Genomic DNA, 25,248 nt, shown 5'->3' with positions numbered 1-25,248 from the left:
GAAGTTGAGAAGTGGTCCTGGGATGTGAGTCCGCAAAAGCAACTGAGCTGATACTGATTCTGAGTCTAGGGGATATGCGGGCCGATTTATTGAAAAGGGGCCAGCGTGGTGGTGCTTGCTTTCCTGAGTTGCCCCGCCCTGGATTCGTTTCGGGAGGGAGGACCCAGTTCCTTGTTTGGAGAGGTTATGCTCTTTGCAGTTCTTTGCAGTAGGGTTTGTGACAGGAGATCCAGGGCCTTTTGCTGAGGCCTACGGAGGGAGAGAGAAGGACGTCGTCCAGCTGACGTGTTGACGATAAGCCGATAAGCCGATTGGAGATTCGGAGATTCGCGGAGAATGAGAGTGAGTAAGTAAGAAGTAACAGGTAATAAGTAACTGATGAGAAAATACGACCAGGGCTTTCTCAGACTCCAGCTGTGTTTTGAAGAAGTTTCCAAGATCAAGTAAACTGGGTTCGGGACTGGAAACCCACGGCTGCCTTAGGCTTCGATCGTCACAGATCCCGAGCTTCCTTTGTCATGTCACGACTTTGGGGGCATACATGTACACAAAAATATACAGAACAGGTCTCACAGGGAATATAGTCATTAGCTATTTTCAAATCAATTCAGAATCCCTGTACAAAACGCGCCGGTAAATGCGCTCCTCCAAGTAATGCTCAAGTGACCAAATTACACGTCCGAATCGGTTGCATTCTTTTTTTTACAGAAGCCTTACTTCTCCAAGCTTCACTCATAGTCCTTCACATAACGGCCGGGCAGTTCCACATCCCACATCGGCCGCTCAATCACGGCAACTTCCAGGAGCCCACTGGTGCTCTCGTCGCCGTCATCCGACAAGTTGTTGAGGGGGGCGATACCCAGGATATCACGGTACTTATAGGTGTGCCACCAACGACGGGAAGACTGAGTGCCGTTGGCCTCAGTCTGCTTCTTCGGAGTGTCAACAGCCCCGTTGACAGCAGTGAGTGATTGGCGCTTGCGTGAACCCTTGACAGGAGTGGAAGCTTCAGCTGCAGCTCCATCTCCACGTCGTAGACGGGCCAAGGCTGTCTCATTGCTAGCTGCGAAAGCCTCATCGTACTCGTAGGCCTCATCATCTTCGCCCGGAACACGGGGACGCTCTTTGTCCAGTGAGACCCATTCGCCCTGTGTTTCGTCGCTGCCGACAATCTTGCGGACCTTGGTTCCAAAGTGGATGCCCGCCTGTGACTGTTGGATCCTGTCACCAGCACCGGTGTTGTGCTTCCTCCGCTCCTCTTCGTCGTCGTCTTGGATCTCACGTTTCCGCTTTGAGATTTTGACAAGCTGACTCTTAGAGTCTTCGGTGGTTGAGGCAACCTCCTCGGGGGATGGGAAGTCCTGGAGAAGGTCGAACATCCAAAGCCACGAGGCTCCGTATAGCCAGAGGCGCTCGCGACCTTCAAAGATATCCCACATGCAGCCCATAGCTCTGTCTTTGACTCCCCGGAACTCGGCGGGGAGATATGCCTTGGGGTTGCGTCTTGACCAGTCGGATAGTCTTCCACTGCGAGCATCAAACTCGATGAGATGATGTTCACTAGTGAGTACCATTAAGCGGGATTCTTCAGACTGGCTTTTGTCGTTGGCCAGCAGCTTTTGTGTAGGGGCACTCTTGGGGCGGAAGGACAGCAAAGTGATGCCTGACTTCATGCGGGGAATGGGTGATTCAGTAGCGGCGGAAGTCCAGCGCTCGCCCTCAAAGGCAATATCCTCGTCCTCGTCATCAGATGAGTCGTCGTCAGACTCTGCAGCTCCGTTGCGCTTCACTGCACCGTTCGATCCTGTCTCTGTGCCCAGCACCCAGGTGTCGATGCAACCAGAGAGGTCGCCACAAGCCAGAATCTTACTATCATCGGAGAAGACCACAGATCGTATCGTTCTCTCATAGTCACCCAATGTTCCATTGGTGGGCTTTTCATGTCGTACGTGTCGTGTAGTTCTCTTGAGTTTTGCGAATTGGGGTGTCACTTGGCTCTTCTCGGTGGGGGAGGAGGCGGGCTGGATTCGTGCCATGTAGACCTCGCTGTTGGGTCGGACAATAGAAACCCAGCGACCATCTGGGGAGATAGTAACGAGGCGAGCACCGTCTTCGGAAAGCGCCTTGGGGACATCGATCTTCTGGATACGTAGGGCACCCTTCTCATCACCCTTGCGGCGGCGGAGCGCAAATAACTTGACTTCGGCAATTGTTGCGACGGCGAGTGTCTTGCCATCCGGAGACAGCATCGCTGATGAAATGTTCTCTTCGCCCTGGAGAGTTAAGTTACGGTCAGGGCTAGGTTCCTCAAATACTGATTGGATAGCCACATACCTGAATCAACACCTTTCCAACAAGTCTATGCCTTTGTCCATCGATGCTCTCGTGCAAAGAAGCTGGGCCCCGGGATACGCGCCACAAGCTGACTTCTCTATCCCAGAAACTCATAACCAATCGAGAGGAAGGTGCGGATGTAAGTTGGGGGATTTGCGGTAGGCTGGAAAGCTTGCGGTGATGCTCCTTTCCAAATTCACGCAGAGGCAGAACGATAGGTGTGGCATCAGGACCTTTTGATAAATCAGTTAGCATTTCAGGAACAAGCCAGTTCAAGCAGCCATTTCAACATACCTCCAGACACGGCGATACTGATTTCCTTAGTCTCATAGACAGCAAAGGTCTTGACATCGTGAGTGTGGTAACGGCGATGCATAACCTCAGCCCAGCGACCCTTCTTATCGCCCTTCTCGCCTTCCTTCTTGCGGTAAACAACCGTCCTCTGGTCGGCACCTCCACTGATAACAGTGTCGCCATTGGCACTGACAGCCACGTCAAGAGTATCGGCAAGATGGCCCTGTATCCGCTGAACCAGCGAGTAGTTCTTCGCGTCCCAGAAGCGAATTTCACCGGCCGAGTCACCAGACACGATGGTGCCATCCGGCAGACACTTGACAGACCAGACCAAAAGCTCCTTAGGGCCACCGGATGGACCCTTGCCCAGCGAGATCGTCCGCAACTGCTGACCGGAACGAATATCAAAGAGACGAATAGAACTATCAGCGTAGCCAGCAACAATGGTGTGACGGTTTTGGAAAGCAACGCTAAGCACACGCGCTTTCTTCGTCGAAGGACGCATCAAACGCAAGAACCGAAGGTCGTTGTCGGCAGTAGAGAGAATAACAATGGAGCCATCAGCACATCCAGCCGCGAGGTGCTGGCCCATGAACTCGCCTTCGGCGGGAGGAAGAGTCTTCCCATCCTTGCCCCGTTTAGTCGGCTGCCAGCGCGGCTGTGCAGCAAGGCACCAGATCTCGCCGTAGTTACCACTCGAATGGCGTAGCGGACGACCGTTCTCGAGATCCCATTCGGTTACAGCGGTGGAATATCCAATGCTGAACAGACGCAGCTTGCCCGGGATCTTGGAGCCCTGGGGACCTTCTTCCATGGGGTCGAGGGTCCATGCAAGTCCTTCAATACTCCGGTCCTTACCTCCACGCATCACGGTCTCCTGGAACCAGGCTCCGCGCATGGGGTTCCATATTTCGATATCGCCATTTGCACGGCCGATCGCCAGTCGGAGAGTGGACACGCCGCGACCTGCCTGGTCTGCTGAAGGAGGGTGTGAGAATGCAAGCGCATTGATCGCTTGTGGGTTGTAGGAAACGAATCGGCAACGGTGAATATCCATGGTTGGTGGTTTAGGCTTCGAAGCCTGAGAGCTCTGCGTGTGCTTGGAACGAGGTAAATCGGACGGTGGTGCTGAATTTCAATTCAAGATTTCTCCAGCTTAGGCTGTGGTTTCAGCCCTTAAACGCTCATCTCGTAGACACAATGAAGTTATAAGAGCGTGGTGCCGAAGCTTTTGTTGCGACTGATGCGCTGCCGCTTTTTTTTTCTGTAGATAATTTTTAGCGGCCGGAATTTCTTGACATTTCTGGAAAGTTTTCCCGATGTCACGTGTTCGTATCAAATATATTAGTGCCTTGTGATTCAGGCGTAAAATATCACCAGAAAGCACTCACATTCACGAGAATGAAGTAAATCGATGACTCCATGGTTGATTTTCCTGTAATACAAAATTTTCACAATGTTGGTAAGATCTTCAGGCATCACAAGAGGTGATGGGAGAAATCTTTCATGATATGTGCCATGCAAGGTCTCAAAGCCAGACTGGTTCTAGAATAGGCTTATGAGACGGTAGATACGACAGGTATTGCATGGAATTTGGATGAAACTATGAATTACTACAGCATGCTGTAGTTAGCACTATTTCCATTTATATAGGAAAGACTCCGACGTTTTGAAACGTGATGTTGTGCAACATCACAGATGCTGTGTGATATCTTTTATTCCATGGTCAACTCGGCATCACGGAGAATGAAGAAATCGACCCCCAGCTAGAAGCGGTCAAGACTATCATTCATCAATAGTCTGTATAGCGGTCACTGGTCGACTCACAAACCCAGCCTTGTCGTGATTCAAATCAGGGGTCCAGCAGCACCATTGGGTATCAACATAGATCTGACGGTTTACTGTATTCCGGTATTGAACTTCAATACATAGCGTGGTATAAACTGCATTGAGCTCTTCGAGGCCATTGTAGAGGATAATCAATCATGCCGAATGTAAGGGAGCCCAAGCATCAGCGAAGAAACCAGGCTGAGCTGAACCTGTCAGTGAAGGATTGACGAAATGTGCCACGAGCGTCAATCGCCCACCAATCGCTCAATACAGTTGGCAGAGACCATGAAAGTCCCTATCGGGATTCCTTGAGTTGAAAGCGGAGGTGGGCCATCAACTGACTGCCACGTCAGAAGCAGCCATCTTTAGCTTGTTATAGTCCGGTGTGGCTGACTTGAAGGGTAGCCCGTCATGCTTTGAGTATGTATCAGATTTCCAAGAACACTTGCAGATGAGCATTCTGATAGGTTGCGATATGCAGCGGACAGCCCACATATTATCGCGGTTTCAACATCTCACTGGATGCACAATGACGAGCTAAAAGACAGGGGAGGCTGAGGTGAGTCCGGCTGTCGCTATTGGCCGATCTGTAACAGGACGAAGGAGGGGAAAAGTCAGACCTCGGAGGTTGTCCATGGAAGGACTGAATCCAGTGGCTCATACCGTCCCCATGGCATGCATATGTCCCTAGCCTTTTCGCATACGAGATGCCTTGGTCGGGATTTCATTTGTGAATGGGAGGGGGGTGGCTAACCTCCCCTGTCAGCATGGGCTCGGACGCCATGCCCGGGCGCATGGGATCGATAGTTCGGCTGAGTTCAAGAAGTAATGGCCACCGCTAAGGCCTTTGATCCGTTTAACCCCGGAGTGATGGTTGGCCTGGGGAGGGTTGCCGCGAAGCCGGGATCCTCGAACTCAATTAAAGTGAATCTCGTATGCTTGATTCTCGTTGTCGAGAGAGGTTAGGTCAGCTCCACACTCTGTTCGATCTCAGCTGAAATGGGTCGCGATCTCTCAAGGCATCCCGTCCAGAGTGGACTTGGTCAATAGCCCGTAGACGATACTGGCATTATTATTTGTCGAGCTGACCCGCCTCCAACCAGATCGCGTGCTATTCGGAGATAGGCATCAGAGGCTGTGAGGACTCTAGACCTGAAAAGATAGCGGATCGGCAACATAAACGCAATGCCAATTGACGCGAGAGATTTACTGGGATGCGCGCCAAGGGAAAAGGAAAAGTAAATTGGTGTTAAGAGGGTATGTGTTCCAAGGCAAGATCCATGCTAGAGGTATTTGACACACATAATATGGAAAAAAAACTCAGACACTCCATTCTTTTGCAGGGATAGGCATCTTTAATTTGCAAACTTTGGAACTATTTATTGCCCCGAACGCGCAACTGTGGGACGCGAACCTGATGACGGCATAGACTTGATCCTGCCGAGGCCCAAATACCACTAAGAGATACACACATGGATGATCAGCTCGATTCGTATTCCTGTAGCGTGTTCCTACAGTGTGGTTCCCGTAGATAATTGCGTCTCTTTGAGTTCTGGTCTGACATTTTACATGTAGACCTCGGGAGTGTTTCGTGTTCGAAACCAATTTATCCTCTTTCGGACAGGTATAGTCGGTACAACCCAGGTACTGTACAGCTGCGGCTATTCCCCACTGTGTTTTTGCCCTAACCCCCGTCAGGCTTAGCGACGTATTACCCAGCCTTTGCAGCTCCGATTGCCTTGAGGAACTGTGACTGTTGCATGGTTCTCAATTTAGATCAGATCTGGCCCTTGATTTATCATCTACACTTATACCGAGTGCATTGAAATAAACAAAGTGGCAAATCTCTATACTTGAGCGGGGAATCAAAAAAACCGGCGAACCATGGTTGAGCCTCCGCTTGCCCCAGTCAAGCTGCAAAGCCGAGCTTAACCTAATTCGGTCTCTTTCAACCTTCCATGTGTAATGGGTGTCTTTACAGTATTCAACATTGTGGAGATTCAAGATCGTGTCAAGATAACTTGTCTAAATTGAACATTGAATGAAATGACCCAACAGCCTCTAACAGGCGTCGTATACTTCCTGAATTGGGCTTTGTCAGAGCAGGTTAGCTTGAACCGACCTCGGAAATTAAGGGTACGCACATGTAAGAAAGTACAGGCTAGGTGTTTGGGGCTCAAGACATCGGATTCAAGCTTGATGCAGCTTGTCCACCACCCGGGAACTTCCTCAGCTTAAAGACCACTACGAGTGAAAAAAAAACCAACACAGTGGATCGGTTCCCACTATTAAGCGCAGAAAACCTTGACATTTGTATACTCCCCGCAGAGGGGCGAAACGTCAATTTTTCACCGGTCATGACCTCGGTTTTTCCTTATACGCACTGAAAGAATGCGAAAGATTGCGAGTTACAAAATGCATGGCTCACAGGATGTAGTACTGTTCTCCTACTAGGAAAGGGTTTATTGTATATTGAATTGATACTCATTCTAGTAGTAGGAGAAGATAGGATTTGACAGCGTTACTTAAGTGCTGTCGGAGATGAGACGTTAAAACTACTTGAAACCTCGCATTCTAGAAAAGAACCATGTACTCAATCTGAAAAAGCCACTAAAATCCACGCCTGAGACTGGTCTTTGTGCGTACGGTATCCGCAACATCCGACATCCGCCACGATTCCGCCTCGTTTTTTTAAAGACAGTGGAGCGGAAGATGGCCCAACTTAGCGGGGCGGAATCGAAAAACAGTGTACAGAGACGAAGAAGCGAATCGTTTCCATACCATGGTTGATACGTTCCGGCACGGCCCTGGATAACCGTTGTGAAAAGGTGGAGTTTCGATTATGTACTCGGAAGCAGAAACTGCGGTTTCCATGATACTTTTTTTGCACTTTGTATGATTCCACACGTCTTTTCTTGTACCATACCACTCCGGTATAGACTACTGCAAGTCTCAGAACTGGTTTTGTTCGGTATAGGATCTATCAGAGATATCCGATATCATATGGAGTAGACATCGTATTGTGTGTTTAGAATCTGTCAAGTATCCACTTGGCATGCCCTACCTTAGATCTTCAGGCGCATCTATAGTCAATTTATCGATTGATGCAAAACATGCAACTTAAGAGTCCAATAGGAGTCGCAATGTCGAATCCACACCGCTCACATGCAAACGAGTAATATACTGCAGACCACCACCGATCTACATGAGATGCAAGAATCCGAGAGGATGAACCAAGGCACTTCTGGATTTTGAGCTCATCACATCACATCAGAATCAGTCCCTTGCAGAGCTGAACACCAACGCAGGAACACTGCAAGTGAAATAAGCAACATGGGACTGAACCAAAGGGACAAAGAACAGTGTCTTGATTTGCAGAGTCATGCGCAAGGGGAAGAAATCTATACAACGCCCCATGGAGCGAGTCAGATCTCGCAGCCACTGGGGGACTCAGCCGATGACAGGCCATTTGAGTTTGCTTATTCACAGACCTGCATCCCTAAGAGCAGTCCTGCACAGTATATCAGAAGGTGGTATCCCGTGCTTGTCTGAAACCAACACAAGGATCACTCATCCCTTTTCAAGTCTGGGGAGCCAGTCAAGCATACTGCATATAGCAAATTGTATTCAATGACACCAACACCAACACCAACCCATGGTAAACCAGAGACAGATAAAGCAAGAGGCAACCAAGTCGGACGTCCAGCCAATGGCCCAAAAATAGATAGAATGACCACATCTCCGCCCCGGAAGCTAAAGAAGTCCGGGGCCAATAGTGGTCCCAGACCAGCCCAGACTCAACCCATGCCCGTCGCCATATGCGCGCGCTTTAAACATGCAATGCCCCCTACAGTCGATACCACGACTGTTTGATATGGCTCCATACACTCGGCAGTTGAAACCTGACAAGATAAGACAACCAGGGGATCAACTCACTCAGACATGACAGACATACGCCGAATCAACCCCCTTTTCAATTGGGGGCATGGTATGTGCGCCGGATGTGCGCATCGGAAACACATCAGCCGGGTACTAGTTTTCAAGCCATCCGGGCACGCTTTCTGTGGACACTGGGTGTTTCTGCTCCTGAAATGACATTCGTTGCTAGCTGCTCGCTATGGGCCCCTGGTCTGTTGTCCGTTGCGACCACGTACTCTTTGCATACTGAACTCCGAAGCCGCCCCTTTTTTCTTTCTTTTTACGGTATGTATGTACTTGTATTGATCACTTGCTTTTGGGTCGCTCTGTAAAGGTCGGACTTGGCCCAATTGTTTCCTTGGGTAGATCGGTGTGTTGAGTCTGTTTCCTTTGATTACAGGAGTATCAGGCTTGGTTGTATGGGTAGGACAGCATCGGGACCCCTTTGTCTTGATATTACGTTGCACGATTTGAACATGAGCAGCAGTGGGTAGTACAGTATAACTTGGTACAAGTGATGTCAATGTCGTAATGTGTGCAAATTACCATGGAATTCTAGAAGACTAGTAAGCAGGCCTTTGCCCGAAAAGAGATGGCTTGGATAAGGGGTCGACATTTGATCGGCGTATTGCATAGTGCCAGACTCAGGGACAAGTTTGACTAGGTGTAAGAACTAGTCATGTTCCTTCTCTGCAGCTGATACATTCTCGAGAAACAGGTACAGTGAACTATGCAATTGGAACAGTTCAAGTCCCTGGCATGTGGGCGTGAACTGTGCAATTGAAGGTGATCTACTGTCAGCCCGTGTCTATCATTCAAGTTCATTCATTTTAAATATCCCTTGCTTTCCATACCCTCGCTTATCGCTTCCCCTTTTCTTGCACGAGGCGGAATCCTCTGGTGATAGGGTGATCATTGCTTCGGCAACTGCCCCAGTTCAGACGGAAAGGCGTCATTGACTTCGTCTGCATTCCTTGGAACGGATCCTCCACAAAGAAAGTACAGTGTAGAGTGATGTTCCAATGTTGAGAAACGGTCGAGTCGCATATCTGGTTTCATGTGGAGAAGCAATCCATCAACGAGTGGCTGGAGTCAACCCCTCTAGAAGCAAGGATAACAAAAGCTCCGAGTGTCACTGAGGATACTTCCTCCAGTTGAGACGTCTACAAACCTTATCTAAGTCGCCAGCGTGTCACAAAGTGTAAAAGTGTAAAATGTCAGAACAATGAGATCGGGTAAACGCGACCAGTCAATCTATGCGAGTATTGTCAAACTAGTCAAAGGATCGGAGACTGTGGAGGCCGAAATTAGCTGAGCGCGAGAACCTGCTTTTACGGAACGTCCCCCACATAGCCAGAGGACAAAGAGGCTCGGGGCTACCGGGCAATTAAAGCCAAGTGTAGGCTGACGCGAATTGGGGGGGGGGAGGGGGGGGGGGAACACGCGAAGTCAATGGCTTCTGGACCAGTCACTGAGAGTGTGCCAGTAGACCCTGGAACATGTATTGGAATTCCAGTATTCCAGTAAGTAAAAAGGACCTCTCCAAGTACAGGATAGTACAGGATGTCGATCAGGAGAGTTACCAGGAGAGTATGTATCAGGAAGCAATTGAGGCCTTGCAGGAAAGGGGAATATTACCATGTCTTGGAAAATGACTGGGTCGCGGCATACGGTCAAAAACGCAACAGTTTCATGTGCCTGGCGCTGTGCCTGACTATGTGTATATCCCTGATGTAACTGGCCACTGGGCTAGTATGATTCCTCTGTTTCTGAAATGCAATTTGGGATTTTTGCCGGGATTCTAGGATTCGAATCGAGCCAAATCGTAATCTATAGGAGATGGAAATTGCTGCCCATTTTAAATTACTCCCTGTTTGCTAATACTCGTCCTCTCGTACCTGGATTACCGAACAATACGCTGGTTCAGCCTCCACTTTACCGTACCGACGACCACAGGTATCTCCGGTTCTTAACCTCTTCCTTTTCTCTTCTCTTCCACACCCGCCTGGAGAGAGATTGTCAAAAACCTCCTCCTTGTACCTCTCTCCTTCTCTTCTTCATACCTCTTCTCCCTCTCCCCTTTTTTACCTCCCCTGTCAATTTGCGGAGTCCCTAGAGCCTGGTTTGCTGAGTCCTGACATTCCTGTCATCTCAGCTATACCTCTCTTGTCGAGTCGATCTTTGATCTTGACCTCCCTACAATTCGACGTTTGTTAACTCAAACGGCGATCCCTCCGACCCTGTCCGCCGGTGCCCTCCTGATCCTCCGGACTTCGACCCTCGGACCCTCCTGTTACTCCTGCCGGTTAGACGAGCGACAGCGTGGTATACCCATTTGGATAGACATTTGATACGAATTCTGAGTTCACTTGGTTTTTGGTCGATTTTGGTTTTATAGGAGTAAGTGATTGCTTTTTTTTTCTCCGTTCATTTGTGCATGTCAGGGCCCGAACCGCCCTCGATGGGTAGACCAGCCACCGATACTCGATTTTCCCGGACAAGAGTCGACAAGACCGTTCAATATCCATATCTGGATGGGGTGTGAAAAAAAAATCGTTTTGTTGGTGTGTGCATGGAAAATTGGCCCACAGAGCATGGTTTTGTGGATTCCGTATAGCCATCTCCAAGTGTGTGCAGGTGCAACCCCGACCAGATATACCTCCCGAATCACAATGACCAACGAGCTGGATACTGGATGAGCCGGTGTTGGGGGGTTAGCAGTTTTTGGAGCGATAATGGCGGTCCCTGGAGACGGGAACTATGTTTTCAAATAAAGATGCTGTGGAATGCACGTCTAGGGCTTGACAGTGACAGACCACGTCGACCAGGGTCCAGCTATCCAATACCAACAAACTGCTTCCATATCTCCGAGAGGGCAATTTAAGGGGCCCACGCAAATCTTATACACTCGCTGCACATGCCGAATGTCGGGAGGACGATCTTGGCCTGGCACATACCTCTAGGCTGCACCTGGACAATCGTTGCTATTGTCTCTGTTGAGACCTGTTGCTGAGTTCAATTGACTAACATCGTTGCCTGTTGCCAGATTTTGTCTCGACTTCGGAATAAATCCACTTGATTTTCAACGTGGAAACAATCTCAAGTCGTTCAATTGCCTTCCAACATCTTTCAATCTCTTCACTGAGACTTGTTTCATCATCCGTTAATCCGTGAAGTGTACGTTCGGATCATTCCTCTTTCAAGACTGCACCCCCTGATCTTGACCCCCTTCATAGGGTTATCCTCCTTCACTCCACATTCCGCAGAATACACTGGCCTAGGGGTGAAGACGTTCACTCGTCCTTCATCTCTCTGTTTGGTATCCATCAGAACCTCAGTTCAACGGGTCATTCCTGCCTAGATGCCAGTCTTGCCATTACGGTAAGGGTTGCATTGTGCCCTCTGCCCGAAGGCTCCTATCTGGGTTAGTACTATCTCAAGTGAAGACCCTTTTACCTCTCTTGGATATCAAATGCCTTCATCCTCCCTCCATCAAGCTTTTGACTTCACACACTCTCTTTTCACTTGCTCGCTCACTCATATTATCGTTAATCTTTAATGCCCCACGACGGCCGTCGCTAATATTTTAATTGACTTCAGTTTCTGTCCTCGACGACTTACACTTCGGACCTCTCCGGCCTTTTCTCCCAGCATTCGGACTATCGTCACTTACGCTGTCCATTCATTAATTGTTCGACTTTACATTCATTCATTCCTCCTACTAATTCCACGACTGTCACTCTCTTAATTCCGTCGTTGTCTGTTCAGAGCCATCTCTACAGACTTCCTTTCATTCGAATCTCGCAAAGCTAATACATCGAAACGCCTCAAACTTCAACCTTTGACAATGGATTACCACCGCAACTACCGTCCTTGCTCCACTTTCTTCGTGGAGGATGACTATGGAATGGAATCTCGAATGCGTGCTGAGCGTCAAGCGAAGCAAGAGCATGACAAGCTCCTCGCTCGAGAACGCCAATACGCCATGGCTGACGAGCTGTCCAGACTCACCAGTGATGAGCTCCGGGATGATGTCCTGAGCCACATGCTGGAGATGGACGTAAGTTTTCTCCTTTTCTCTTGACCTGTCAATGTGATCCTCGATCCTAATTTGCCTTTTCTGCAGAGCCAAACTCAACCAGACGTCGAATCCATTGACATCCAAACCGAAATTCAGTGGTTCATGCGACCGTACCTTCTTGACTTCCTGATCGAGGCCCACACTGCGTTCCAGCTGCTTCCATCCACCCTGTTCCTGGCGATCAACCTTCTGGACCGATACTGCTCCAAGCGTGTCGTCTATAAGCGTCACTACCAGCTGGTTGGCTGTGCAGCTTTGCTCATTGCGGCCAAGTACAACGACAAGAAAGACCGCGTTCCTACTGTCAAAGAATTGAAGTCGATGTGCTGTTCGCTCTATGATGATGACATGTTCATTCAGATGGAATGGCATGTACTTCAGACTCTTGGCTGGACCATTGGACATCCCACCGTCGACGCTTTCCTGCAGCACGCTGTCTTGGATGAGGCTTACGACCCCGAAGTGGAACACATGGCTTTGTACATTTTGGAGATCGCCTTGTTCCACCGAGACTTCGTCTCCAAGCAGTCCTCCGAGCTCGCCCGTGCTGCCCTAGCATTGTCACGCTGCATCCTCAACCGACCGCAGCCCCGTCACACTCACTGGGCTTCTCAGTACGACTCGATGACCCTTGTAGCCTTGTCTCAACAGCTGCACCAACCTTCGACTGTCGTTGCTCGCAAGTATGCTTCGGCTCACTACTCGCGCGTCTCCAAGGTCATGGAGCACTTCCTCAATCGCCAGGCTTCTTTGGCCAGCTATGCCCGTTGCACCCCTCCGGTCGAGACTCCTGTCGAGTCCAAACCTTACAACGGGGAGATGGGCCTTGCAACACCTCAGAAGTCTTCGCATTTGACTGCTATTCCCCATGGGTACCTCACTCCGCCCATCACGCCGGAGAACGAGGCCCTCGTGCATGCTCACGCACAAATGGGAAACCATGACATGGCCCGCGGGATGTCCACTGCCCACGGCTGTTCGCCATCACCAGCACCTTCCGCTGAGATGCAATACATGAACAGTGAAGCATATCAACAACAGCAAGAAGCGCTGTACATGGCTCAGCACGCCGCCCTCCAACACTTCCCCGCTGCTCCGACTCACATGGGAATGGACCAGACCTATGCGGGTGGGATGTAAATCTGACAACGGAAGCAAAAGCCAACCCAAAAGTGATTTGGTCCTTGCACATATTTCCATCAGTTCATCTTCTTCATCTCAACCTCATGGCCTCCAAGGAGTGTCCCTTCTCGCATTGATTCACCACGATACTTGTTTCTAATATTCAATGCGCCCTGTGCAGTCGACCTGTGCCATATCCCCGATTTTGACCGCGTCATCATACATCTTTTTACGCTTTGCATTCGACCTCGGTGCCCCCGAAGCCGAGACCAGCCCTTTCACTTCCTGTTCTAAAAATTGCATACCCATTTGCTTCCAATACCCAATCAGTTTTGGGTCAAAGTTGCATTTGATTTGACCATCTAGCATTGCGAGCGCGAGCCATGTTGATTTATTTGTTTTAAGAATGCATTTCCTGCACTATTTGTTCTTGTTCCCCCACCACTTCATCGCGCTCATCTTCACTTCTCTTGTCAAGGAATACACCACACATTCCTCGGCCCTTCTTATCCCGCTGCGCGCCAGTTGGCGCTGCGCTATTTGATACCACCTACCCTCGACGATCCTTAGCAGCATGGCTGCCTTGCCAATCCCCCAATCGCACTCCCAATCCCCCTTCCCCCTTGCCCTTTCCCCAAGTACCCCCATTCCCCCTCAGAAAAAAAAACAAATCGTTTTTCATGTGCCTCTCCGCCAGTTCAGTCTGCCATGACAATACGCAGCACGAACGCGAATATACCCTTCAGACGAAATGAAGCTTCGACATCTTCACCGTTGAAGGAATATTTGCAGAGGTCACAAAAAAAGCAAAAAAAGTGAGAAAACCCGGAAAAAATTATATGTCTTCTGGGGAGGAAAGGACTATCCGAGTGCCGGCTTTCCCTTTGTCGGCTCGGATGTCTTTTTTCCTTTTCCCTTTGCTCTCCTCTTCCTATGTATCTAGTCATTGAAACACAGCCCTCGAGAGCCACCCGTCCCTTTCTTTTTACCCTGGGACGCGGTGGCGAGGTGTCTTTTTGATCCTTTGTGTGGATTTCGCAGTGGGTTGTTAGATTCGCCGTTTGGTCTTGAATTGTATCCCATTTTCTGTGAACTTGATTCTTCGTAGATTGAGTAGTTCCTTGTAGCGTTGTACAGTAGGTTGTCTGGTAGTTTGATGTTGCAGTACCCAGTCTTCATGACCTGAAATGTATGTGTTCTTATGATTGTTAGACATGGGGCTAACAATCTCCCTCTCCCTCTCCCATCATTTACTATAACTTATGACCTTTGGGCTTAGTTGGGTACACTGAATCATTACTCAATAATGATTGAAACTGTTTCTATTGTCTCCCGTTTCTCTCGTGTTGGATGTGATGCTGGTGCTTCTGATCAAAATCTGAGCATAGATAGATATCTTTAGTTTTAGGTGGGTGGTAATCTTCTTTCTTATTGACCAAATGAGAGGACAAAGTCATTTGGGAGTAACTTGACACTGCTCAAATCAGAATTAAAGAAAGCTCTGAGTCGATGTCTGCGACATTGCTGGTAGTGAAATGATATGTTGGTGGATATATATTCACAAGGATTTTGCATAGATCTTCAGAAAAAATCCAGGTTTACGTTAAATTCTCCAATGATACTGGCCAACCACGTCTAAGTAAACATCAATCATGTTCACTTGGATGATTCAAACCACCTGATATGGAAGGCCATCTCATCCGACAGGAGAAAAAGCTCAAACCACCAACATCCCAGAAACCAAGTCGGAGACCCTGGATTCCAACCCAAACCAAAAGCCACCTCATCCTTAACCTTAATCACGCAGTCTACTGATATTACAGAATGCCCTAGATTGAAACAGAGAGTATAGTGTATGTGTCCTTGATAAAGGCACGAATCAGACTTGTTGATTGGTCTAATAATTCAGTTCAGGTCAAGTAACCCAGGATAATCAAAACAATGCCATTCCAGCCGAGGAATACAATTTCGCTCCATTGCAATCAAAAAAGAAAACCCAGATCCAGTAGATCCGATAACCCACGCTATGCATCGTAACTAACAAGTACAAAAGAAACAGGTCGAATCCATCCATTCGAGAGCCCCACTGCCAGCACAACCTTGCAGCAGCCAAGGTTCCATGCCGACAGCAGACACGTCTAGTGTCAGGAGTGACCCATGGCGAGATCGAGAAGGGAGAAGGTAAAAAGGTAAACAGGTAAAAGGTAGGTATAAGGAAAGGAGAACGACAAGGAAGAAAGGAGGGGAGATCGTAGACAGGAAAGTATAGACAAGGACCAAAGGGTCCCAAGGAGAGTCGGGAAGTCGGGAAATCGGGAAGTCGAGAGGAGAGTCGAAAAAGCGATAAAAAAAGCAGACCAATCAAAACGCCCGCAGAACTCCAATAATGGTACAGTGGAGAAAAGGCCAAAATCCGGGGAGAGCAAGGATCTGTTGGCGAGGCAATGAGGATTCCAGGGGTTGAAGTTGAAGCGGTGAAAGAAAGGGGAGAGAATCCCCATCGCCTCACTTTTGGCGTGTGCCGCGTCTGGCCTCTGCTTAGCCTGATCGCCTCGGGAGCTGCAGAGCTTCAATTGTCCGATTATCTTCCGATCGCCGTCCATGCTTCAGCCCATTATGCTCCCGGAGGATCAGGGAGACAGACGCCTATTTCCAGCGTTGCTTGTCCCAGTCGGATGGCCGTGTCTCGTCGTAGATCTGGCCACCCTTGTTATGGACGATGACGGGGGGTTTGCGGACGGGATTGGCTGCTATTGGGGATTAGCCTAGGGATCTGGAGATCGGAGACAGGGGGGGGTCCTGGACGTACTCAAATTCCGCACTTCCGTGGCTACCACTTGGTCGCCGCTGCCTCTGCTGGCTAATGTGGAGTTGGAGTCGTTGACTTTGTGTGGCATGATGAATTGACGAGAAGGAGAAAGAGAGATAGATATTAATGATATTAAAGAGGTGGTCCCGGGTCGAGATAGGGATAGAAGAGGTAGTAAAAGAGGTATGTATAGGCGTTAAACGGCGTGAGGAGCGCGCAGTGTTGAACTGCAAATGAGATAAAAGAATAGACAAGATAGATAGATATATATATATAGAGACACGAAGAGGAAGAAAGACAAAAAAAAAACGACGGCAATTAGTTGAGTTGTTGGGTGGATTATGGATTGGAGATGATGTTCAGCGAGGGCGACGACACTGCTTTTTGTATAGGACGAGCTCCCGATCTACACTCTGGGGAACACAGCTCGGGAATGGATCCCTGACGTATTTGGTGCCTGGTAAGTTACGCCATGGAGCTGAATCATTGGCGGATAGGGGGGAGAAGCAAAGTAGGGCAGCCAGTCAGTGAGCTGAGGTTGTTACTAGGGCTTCAGGAGACATGTAAGATTACGCCAATAATGATGAGTCAGCCATTCCTCAAATAGCTTGACTGCAGTACAGGCAGTAATGCAGTAATGCAGTCAGTGAACCAGTCAATCCAGTCAATCCAGTCAGTTGTGTGCGGGAAATGCATAGGAACTCCCTCATAATTGTACGAGAGAGCCCTTCACCGCATGGATTGCGCCAATGGCGGTTAATGTATACTGAATTTCTCCTGTATCTTCTGTATCTGTATCTCCTGTATCTCCTGTATAGGGGGAATTCCTCTTCTCACCGCTGGAACGTCAGCTCCACCATGGTCCAGAATCTCAGGTCTCAATTACGGACTGGGGAAATTATTGGAGTGCTCAATTCTCAATAGCGCCTCACATGATTAGGCGGATGATCGACCTCTACAGTATACCCCATGAAGTCCTTCCCCCCAAAAAAGAATTAATGTAATTATGAAACCCCATTCTTCCCCCCCCCCAACAGCCTATAGATGCATGAACAAGTCATAGCCTCATCGGGCACGGATGTGCGTCATTCCCCATCCCAGACCGAGATTCTGGCCCTTTCCGGGGTCAATCACTTCCCAAGTGAAGGCTCCCTAGCAACGGTGAACTGTGCAATTGTGAGAACCTGCCTTCTGACCCAGTCCCGTGGCCTCGTCGTCACCATTCTAGACCAGCGACCAGCCTCCCTTGAAATCCCCTCAGCTCTCAGCTCACATGCCCACCGCCATCTCGCTTCATCCGATCTTGCCATCCATTCATGCTCCGTCGTATACCGAGTGTCCGGCGTGGTGCCTGTTGGACCATTGACATGGTCGTAGTGTGAAACGTCGAGACGGCCTGGAATCCTCGGGTGGAGGTCTCGGGTTTCGCCTCGCTCGCCCCGGTCCCTCCGGTCCCTGCAGAATCATTGTTTCCGGTCTGTTCCTGCGTCACCGACATCTTGGGTTTCGGTCCTGGTCTTGATGGACCCGCCATCCACGTGTAGCCATTCGGATTGGTCGGTTCCAGCGTCGGCCGGGATGGTTGAAGGGGTCGTTGCTGCACGCGGTGCGAGGATAGGGTCGGTGGAACGCTTTGCGTGGGATATTGGTTCGGAGCTGGTTGCCCGTATCTACGGATTGGTTGGGGCTGTGGTTGTGGACGGCCGCTTATGACGGGCTCTCTCTTTTGGAGCCCTGGTCCACCGAAGAAGTTGGAGATGCTGGCCTGTGTGAGGCCGTCTTTCCGGACACTGCTGGATGCATTAGGCTTGTTTACCACTGCTGCATCTGCAGGAGGCTTAGACTTGGAGACCGACTCCACGGGCGGTTCTGGATTGGCTGTAATATAGTCTCGGGCAGATGTAAATCCTGATGAAACGGTGGTGGGAACTGTAAATTGGGTCGAGTTATTCATAGTATATCCGGACGAGGACATGTAGGTAGTTGAGCCTGATCCTTGGTTCATGTCTGACCGGCGTCGTTTGGGATTTGGCTCGTCAACATCGTGGACGGATGTGCCATCGAACTTGCTGCGATCTTCTTCTCCTTCAGGTGTCCATCGGTCGTCCAGCGTCGATGGAAGTTGGGCGAGCCCCTTATACATGTCATCGAGAGACGGGTGAGGGCGACGCAGAATATCTGCAATGGAATATACCACTTTCTCATGGAGTGAAGGCCCTGTTAATCGGAAACGATTCGTGACCAACTTTGGCGGAAGAAAGGGCGTCAAAGTCGTCGAACCATCTTCTCCCTCACCTAGCCTGGGCTGTCGAACGGGGAGACTCAGGTATAGCAGTGCTTGAGCTCTGGTCATTGCCACATACAATAATCGTCTCTCTTCTTCAACCACTTCTGCACGTGAGTGAGGGATACTTCCGTTGTACACAGCAGGAACAAAGACAACAGGCCACTCCAACCCCTTCGCAGCGTGGATGGTCGAGATGGTCACTTTTTCCCGGGGTTTATCACCCTCCTGCTCTTCTTCTTTTGTGGTAATCTCCGTGGCCAGCGCAACGTTTGCAAGGAACCGAGTGAGAGCTTCCTCACCTGCATGTGCCTGTTGTTGTTCCACGCCTTCGATCTCCGGAAGATCCATTTCTTTGTCAACCTCATCTTCTTCAAAAACTGCGACCTCGGCGGCCTGGTGCATCAATTCCTTGACGTTTGCCCAGCGACTGTCTTCGTCAAGGGGATATGCCCTGATCAGGTATTCTTGAAAGGAGAGACGTTCCGTGATGAACTCAATCAAAATACGCGGAGCTGATGCATCTTCACAATCCTGCAATTTTTGACGTGAAGCCTCAATAAGCTTCATTAAAGCGCAGAGTCCCTGCTCAGCAGCCTTTTGAAGCTTTTTCTCTGTCGACCGACGGCCCTGAACGACATCTTTGATGAAATCCCACAATGGAATCTTGGCTTTCTCCGCGCCACCCGTCAGTTGCTTGATCGTTTCATCACCGATTCTTCGAGGTGGAACATTTACGATGTTTAACAGCGCATCCGAGTGCCCCGTGTGACTGACGACTCTCATGTAATTCAGAAGGACCTTGACTTCAGTCCGGTCAAAAAATTTGCGTCCCCCGACCATCTTGTACGGTATACCTGCTCTTCCAAATGCTGTCTCAATTTGCGTAGATAGAGAAGCCGACCGAAGCAAGACAGCAAAGTCAGACATGCGCAATAAACCACCAGTCATCGCTTCGCAACGCTTGATTTCAAGCACCATCCATTTGGCCTCTGCGCCAGGGTTTGGCAGCTTCCTCAGCACTGGCAAAGTTCCAAACGAATGAGTCGCCTGCAGTGCCTTGGCAGGTCGACTCGTATCTTGCTCAATAACTTCTTGCGCTGAGTTCAAGATAGATGCTGAAGACCGGTAATTATCCGACAAGAGGGCAACCGTGGTGTTAGAGTACTGCCGCTGCATTCGCTTTAGATTCGCAATTTCCGCAGAACGAAATCCGTAGATACTCTGGTCAGGATCACCAACGATGGTGATCCGTCTGTTCTTTGACGCAAACAGATTCATTAATTCATACTGAATGATGTTGGTATCTTGAAACTCATCCACAAGCACAGCTTGCACATTAGAGACACACTGTGGATGCTCGCGAAGAAGATCCCCACAGCGTAGAAGAAGGTCATCATAGTCTAAGAGGTTGGAAGCCGCCAAAGCTGATTCATAGTCGCGATAGATATCGACTAGCTCCTGCTCTTCTGCTTTGGCCTTTGCAGCCACAGCCTCTGGACTGCGTCCATGGGCCTTGTGACGTGAGATACGGCCCTGGGCCGCTTTAGGTTCAATGCTCGACTTGAGTCGTTTGATAGTTCGCTGTCACCACAATTAGAGATCAAATCACAAGACACAACTGAACGATGAATCCAAAGCATACTCTCATGATGGCGCGTGTATCATCCGAATCAGCAATGCCGAATCCCTTCCGCAGACCAATTAGGTACCCGTATTTGACCAGATACCGACGACAAATCGAGTGAAAAGTGCCCAGAATCAGGCGCGATTCGGATTTTTCACCAATGAGCTTGGCCAGGCGTTCTCGCATCTCACGACTGGCCTTGATTGTGAACGTGCAACAGATAACATCTTGTGGTTGGTATCCATGGTGGGCGAGGAGGTACGCGACGCGCGCTGTTAAAGTTTTTGTCTTTCCGGAGCCTGGAGGGGCAAGCACTTGTAGAATTGAGCCGGACGAGGTGACAGCCTCGCGCTGCGCATGATTTAGTCCATCTAAGATGGGATCCATGGCATGATGGGTGGTCGGTCTTGTTCGAGTTCTTGTGAGGGGATGACGCGAGGGAACGCGGTGTCATGTGACACGTTCCTCCGAGGAGGTTGATAGAGGATAAACAATGTTTCAATGGTATATTGCGTATTTTGATGAGTTGTATTCAATTGAAGCGGATCAATTCAGTTGAAGTGGTTTGTGAATCGAAGCTTATAAGACTCTAGTTGAGCGCCGGTTGGTCAACAACATCTCGGTCTTATACAAGCTATTCCCGAAGCAAGCACATCAAATTGGACGGTGTTAATTCCTAAACCTTATTTGCAATGTTTGAACTTCACATAGCGGCTTGTAATTCTCATTGAATGAGAAGAAAGGCAGAAAGAAAGACACTTACAACGTGTGTCAAGCACCAGGCATCACGATCTCTAACCGCGTTGGTGTAATTTCTTCCAAAACATCTGCTTCCTCAATCGTAACAAGATTCATCTTATTACCTGAATTCTCATACTGAGTGAGTACTCGGATGTTGTAGCTTTGGACTATTCCTTGACTATAAGTAGAGAGTTTTTCAAGGACACTTCCTTCCCCGATGACTTCAAAGAAGGCGCTCTAGATTCCGAGTCTCACTTGGTAACTGAAAGTAGCAAGAAGTCTGGCAGACTAACTGGAAATATGGAAGACTTTCCAACGGAAGACCCGGCGTTCCCAGCTGAATGAGGGTTGAAAGGCGCCTTACCTAAAGGCTAGCTCGCGAAACCAAAACTCGTTTGCCATTTGTCCGTCTCTTGACATATCAATAAGGGGAGCCATACGACTCAACAATAAGTCAACCAAGGTTTAAATCGTGTTCCCATGAGAGACCCATGAGAACTGTAACATAATCTTGCTCGTATGTTTCCATGTTCAACCTGCTCTTCTAGTAGGACTGTTGAAGTGCGAACTGGGTATAGAGGCAATATTCGCGCAAAGGTTAGACCCGAAGATACTGGTTAGAGTTCCTGCCTTTCTTTCGTCCTACAATCCTATCGGAGAGCCGTGCCTCTGGTCAAAGATAGCATTTCCACCTTTAAAGACCCTCGCACGTAGTCCGAGGCAACAATCCAATGCCATTATACATACAGATACTGAGATATTCGTTTCTCAGTGTTTCTCGGCATTCCCGCGGTATCAGGAGTCACTGTCGTCGCCAAATCTCGATCACTACGTCTGCCTCTCAATGAGAGGATGGTGGAATACTCACAACGATCAGCATGTGTCTTCCGCTTCCAGTACAAAAATATGTCTAGATGTGACTGAAAAGGGAATATCAAAGATGAACAAGTGTGCAAATGAACCGACTATCTGTCTTCTTTGTGTTGTGGCTTCCGTCCTGGGCCCGCTTGTTACATCGGCTCTCATTGGGTCGTATACGAACACGCAGGATGTACTGTAGGTCTTATCATCTCTCAGGTGCGGAGAACTTACAAGAAAGGAAACGTCATGGACCTTTCATACCATATATAGTGGATCATTTGCCAAAGAGTGAAAGACGAATGCATTTGTTTATCCTAGACTCACGAACATAGATCACACATCACTCTAAGTCTCACCGCAACCGATGTGTTGAATCCAGATTGCATTACACAGAGCCAGTCCCTTTGCTTGCAGACTTGAAGATTCAGATAAAAAGGGGGCACCGCAATAATAGAACTAATATCAAATGGCCCACACCGCGATAGCACTGACTGACCGAACATCAGTTTCCAGCACCCGGTAGCCTCTATCCTATCAGTTCAAAATACAGTACAATTAATTTATACATAATAACGCAGCCCGTCTGTGGAACTGCCAGTCTCTTTATGCTTCTGCCCGGACGATGCAGCATGCCTAGAGTAGATTATAGTATATGTGGACTGTGGAAGGTTTCTATTCTCGGAATTCTAATCATCTTCCAAATAGGAAGGAGACATGAGCCACTTTGTCACTGGTCTCCAAGTCTCCAACACAGATGGCGTTACTGTACACTTACCCTACCAGCTTTGATGATATTATGCCATCATCCGATGACCCCAACAACCTCAAGCGGTCCTAACCGACAGTATGGTATGCCGATCTCCACGCGGGAAGTATTCTTATGTACAGGATCCTTGGATGAACCAAATAAAGTACTACAACCTGATTTGAAACAATAGGATACTATTGGCTACCTGTTTATGCAAGCCCGGTAGCCCCGTCTCAAACTCCACTAGAGAAATGCTGAGGGGCTTGATAGTACTGTAGCTTGAACACTGCTTCACGAGTTGATAATTAGGGCAGAAGAAGAGGAACTTGACTCCCGAACAGTATAACCGGGCAACTTCGCAAGGTATTTGCTAGGCTTTCATGGCCGTTGAGCTATATCTCTCCCGGGACGATGAAAGGCATCACTAAATCAGAACTATTACAACGTTGTATACTTGCTCCCGAGGAAAAGTCACTGAATACTTTCTTAGCTAGAAAGATCTTAGCTGCAAAGCAGACATACCCTACTCGATATACCATATAGATAGAAGGATAGGAGTCGATTTCACTTCATGGTGACCTCAGCACGATGCTTTGCGAATACGATCCTCCAAGTATGACTCAATCAACCCCTAGCCACATACAGAGCATACGGTTATCTCCGGATAATTGAACTGCCCAAACTTGATATCAAACTCGTAAGCAAATAAGCGACCGGAAGCCCCAACACCCTCCCCGATTTGCCCACTGAATAACCTCGACAAGTAATTTCTAATTGTTGACAAACCTCCTATGCTGAATGTTCACCGATCAGTGGACCCTGTGCCTTCCGTCATCCCCAAGTCTGACCTGCCTATCCTGGCCAAAGTGGGACGGGCAGTCCTTGTGTGGCTGAGTCCGGAACACAATGCAACATAAGAAATAGGAGATGGTTGACGGCCAGACCCTTGACGGTGAGGCCCTTGACGGCGATGGCGCTCTCGTTCTCCGTTCTCCGGGACTGAAATACGCCTTCTGTGCTTCCAAGTCGCTTAAATTAAGTTTGAATCGAAGCCATGTCTCAGATCTCATAGAGCAAGAAGAAAAATTGTAGTCAGTTATATTGTATTATGTGAATAGGTGTATGTTAATATGTTCATGTGAATGCTCGCTTGAGTGACGCTTGCCTGAATGCAAATACATCACCCCTGACCCACACCGCTGTATATGTCCAAAATAGAGGCAAAATCAAAACTCATTATTCAGGGTATCACTCCACCATACCAAATCCCCCCACCAAAAAAAGAAAAAGAGAAATAAAAAAACGTGTCTACTAGACGTCTCACATTAAGAGAAAATGCCCAATGGCAGGGTCATGGCCACTTCAAAGTTGGGCACGTTGACCACCTCTGCAATTTGCAGATCGCCAGCAACACTGGCAAGGATGTAGGCCTCGCTGCGAGTAAGACCCTTAGTCTGCACCAGCCACTGGATAAGGTTGCGAGTCGCACTGCGGGTAGCCTCGTACAGATCGGGAGCAACGCCGAGAGCGCCGTAGGTTCCGAGGTCGGGGAGAGGGTTCGGTATTTGCGCACGCGGTGGAGTCTGGAATTGGGGAGCGGTCATCCAGGGCTGGTTCTTGACCAGCTCGAAGCGGAGCGTTGCCCGGATGGGGGTTTCGATGGCGGTACCGCAGACCTCGCCGTGGCCCTGTGCGGCGTGGCCGTCGCCACAGCTGAACAGTGCGCCGGCTGTCTGCACGGGGAGGTAGACGGTCGAGCCGACGCTCAGCTCACGGCAGTCCATGTTGCCGCCGGCGTTGGTGGGCGGGACCGTGGAGAGCTCCTCATCACCGGCCGGGGCGAGGCCCATGCAGCCGAGGAAGGGGCGGAGGGGGATGCGCATGTCCTTGAATTGAGCGAAGCCTGCTTCGCGGTTCAGGGTCCAGATCTTGATCTCTGGCTCTGGGTATTCGTCTGCCAGCAGTCCAAAGCCTGGGATGATGGCGGACCAGCCCCAGTCGGCGACTTCGAGGTTCAGAACTTCCACCTTCAGAACGTCGCCAGGTTGGGCGTCGTTGACGTAGATCGGGCCGAAGACTGGGTTGGCGAGGCCTAGATCCAGGGTGCTGATGGCTGAGGCCTGAGATGTGATGTCGAGTTGACCATTGCTGCTGTCGATGGCGTCAAAGGAGACCGTCTCACCTGAGGAAACGGTCACTTTGGGAGTGTTGTTGCGAGACCACTTCTGGTGGCCACACTCTCTTCCAACGTGGAAGTTACTCCATTGCTTAGATGCCATGCTGCAAGCTTGAGACGGTGTCCGGGATTGTGTGAGAATCATTTAGAGAAATGCGGACAATAGCGGAGTTAAATGGAACCACAAGAATGGAACGAAAGAATGTGTGGAATGATGGATGAAACGGCAATTATGTACGTTGAGATCCTCTTCAGGATTGACCGTTCTGGAAGGTGGCTAGAGCCCGCGTAGTGTGCTTCTTTTTTTCTTTTTTTTTCTTCTCTTTCTAGGGTCCACTTGTGCGAGACTCAATCGCCTGCCTAAAGGAGTTTGACAGGTTTCCAGCAGATTGGGTCCCTGTCAAAGCTGGGGTTTGGATCTAT

General features: G+C 49.3%; 5 protein-coding genes across 5 annotated transcripts; 1 reads left to right on the top strand and 4 right to left on the bottom strand.

The window, feature by feature from the left end:
- Window positions 1-728: 728 nt before the first annotated feature.
- ura7 (small subunit rRNA maturation protein UTP4) lies at window positions 729-3,685 on the bottom strand (the record flags this gene model as incomplete). The annotated part of the gene is made up of 3 exons (XM_057132568.1): window positions 729-2,273; window positions 2,335-2,567; window positions 2,629-3,685. The coding sequence occupies 3 exons, from the start codon at window positions 3,683-3,685 to the stop codon at window positions 729-731; spliced, it is 2,835 nt and encodes a 944-aa protein (XP_056980556.1).
- An 8,538-nt stretch (window positions 3,686-12,223) lies between these two features.
- N7511_010190 (uncharacterized protein) lies at window positions 12,224-13,597 on the top strand (the record flags this gene model as incomplete). The annotated part of the gene is made up of 2 exons (XM_057132567.1): window positions 12,224-12,436; window positions 12,503-13,597. 2 exons carry the CDS (start codon window positions 12,224-12,226, stop codon window positions 13,595-13,597), a joined length of 1,308 nt encoding a protein of 435 aa, XP_056980555.1.
- A 2,628-nt stretch (window positions 13,598-16,225) lies between these two features.
- Window positions 16,226-16,476, bottom strand: N7511_010189 (uncharacterized protein; the record flags this gene model as incomplete). Its single annotated transcript, XM_057132566.1, has 2 exons — window positions 16,226-16,329; window positions 16,389-16,476. 2 exons carry the CDS (start codon window positions 16,474-16,476, stop codon window positions 16,226-16,228), a joined length of 192 nt encoding a protein of 63 aa, XP_056980554.1.
- A 1,176-nt stretch (window positions 16,477-17,652) lies between these two features.
- N7511_010188 (uncharacterized protein) lies at window positions 17,653-20,686 on the bottom strand (the record flags this gene model as incomplete). Its single annotated transcript, XM_057132565.1, has 2 exons — window positions 17,653-20,256; window positions 20,318-20,686. The coding sequence occupies 2 exons, from the start codon at window positions 20,684-20,686 to the stop codon at window positions 17,653-17,655; spliced, it is 2,973 nt and encodes a 990-aa protein (XP_056980553.1).
- A 3,288-nt stretch (window positions 20,687-23,974) lies between these two features.
- N7511_010187 (acetamidase/formamidase family protein) lies at window positions 23,975-24,928 on the bottom strand (the record flags this gene model as incomplete). The annotated part of the gene is made up of 1 exon (XM_057132564.1): window positions 23,975-24,928. One exon carries the CDS (start codon window positions 24,926-24,928, stop codon window positions 23,975-23,977), a length of 954 nt encoding a protein of 317 aa, XP_056980552.1.
- Between the last annotated feature and the right edge of the window lie 320 nt (window positions 24,929-25,248).

This window comes from Penicillium nucicola (genome assembly GCF_028828085.1).
Source record: "Penicillium nucicola strain IBT 29836 chromosome Unknown utg000010l, whole genome shotgun sequence".
NCBI lineage: Eukaryota > Fungi > Ascomycota > Eurotiomycetes > Eurotiales > Aspergillaceae > Penicillium > Penicillium nucicola.
The sequence above is the reverse complement of the archived record's forward strand: the minus strand, read 5'-3'. Positions and strand labels throughout refer to the sequence as shown.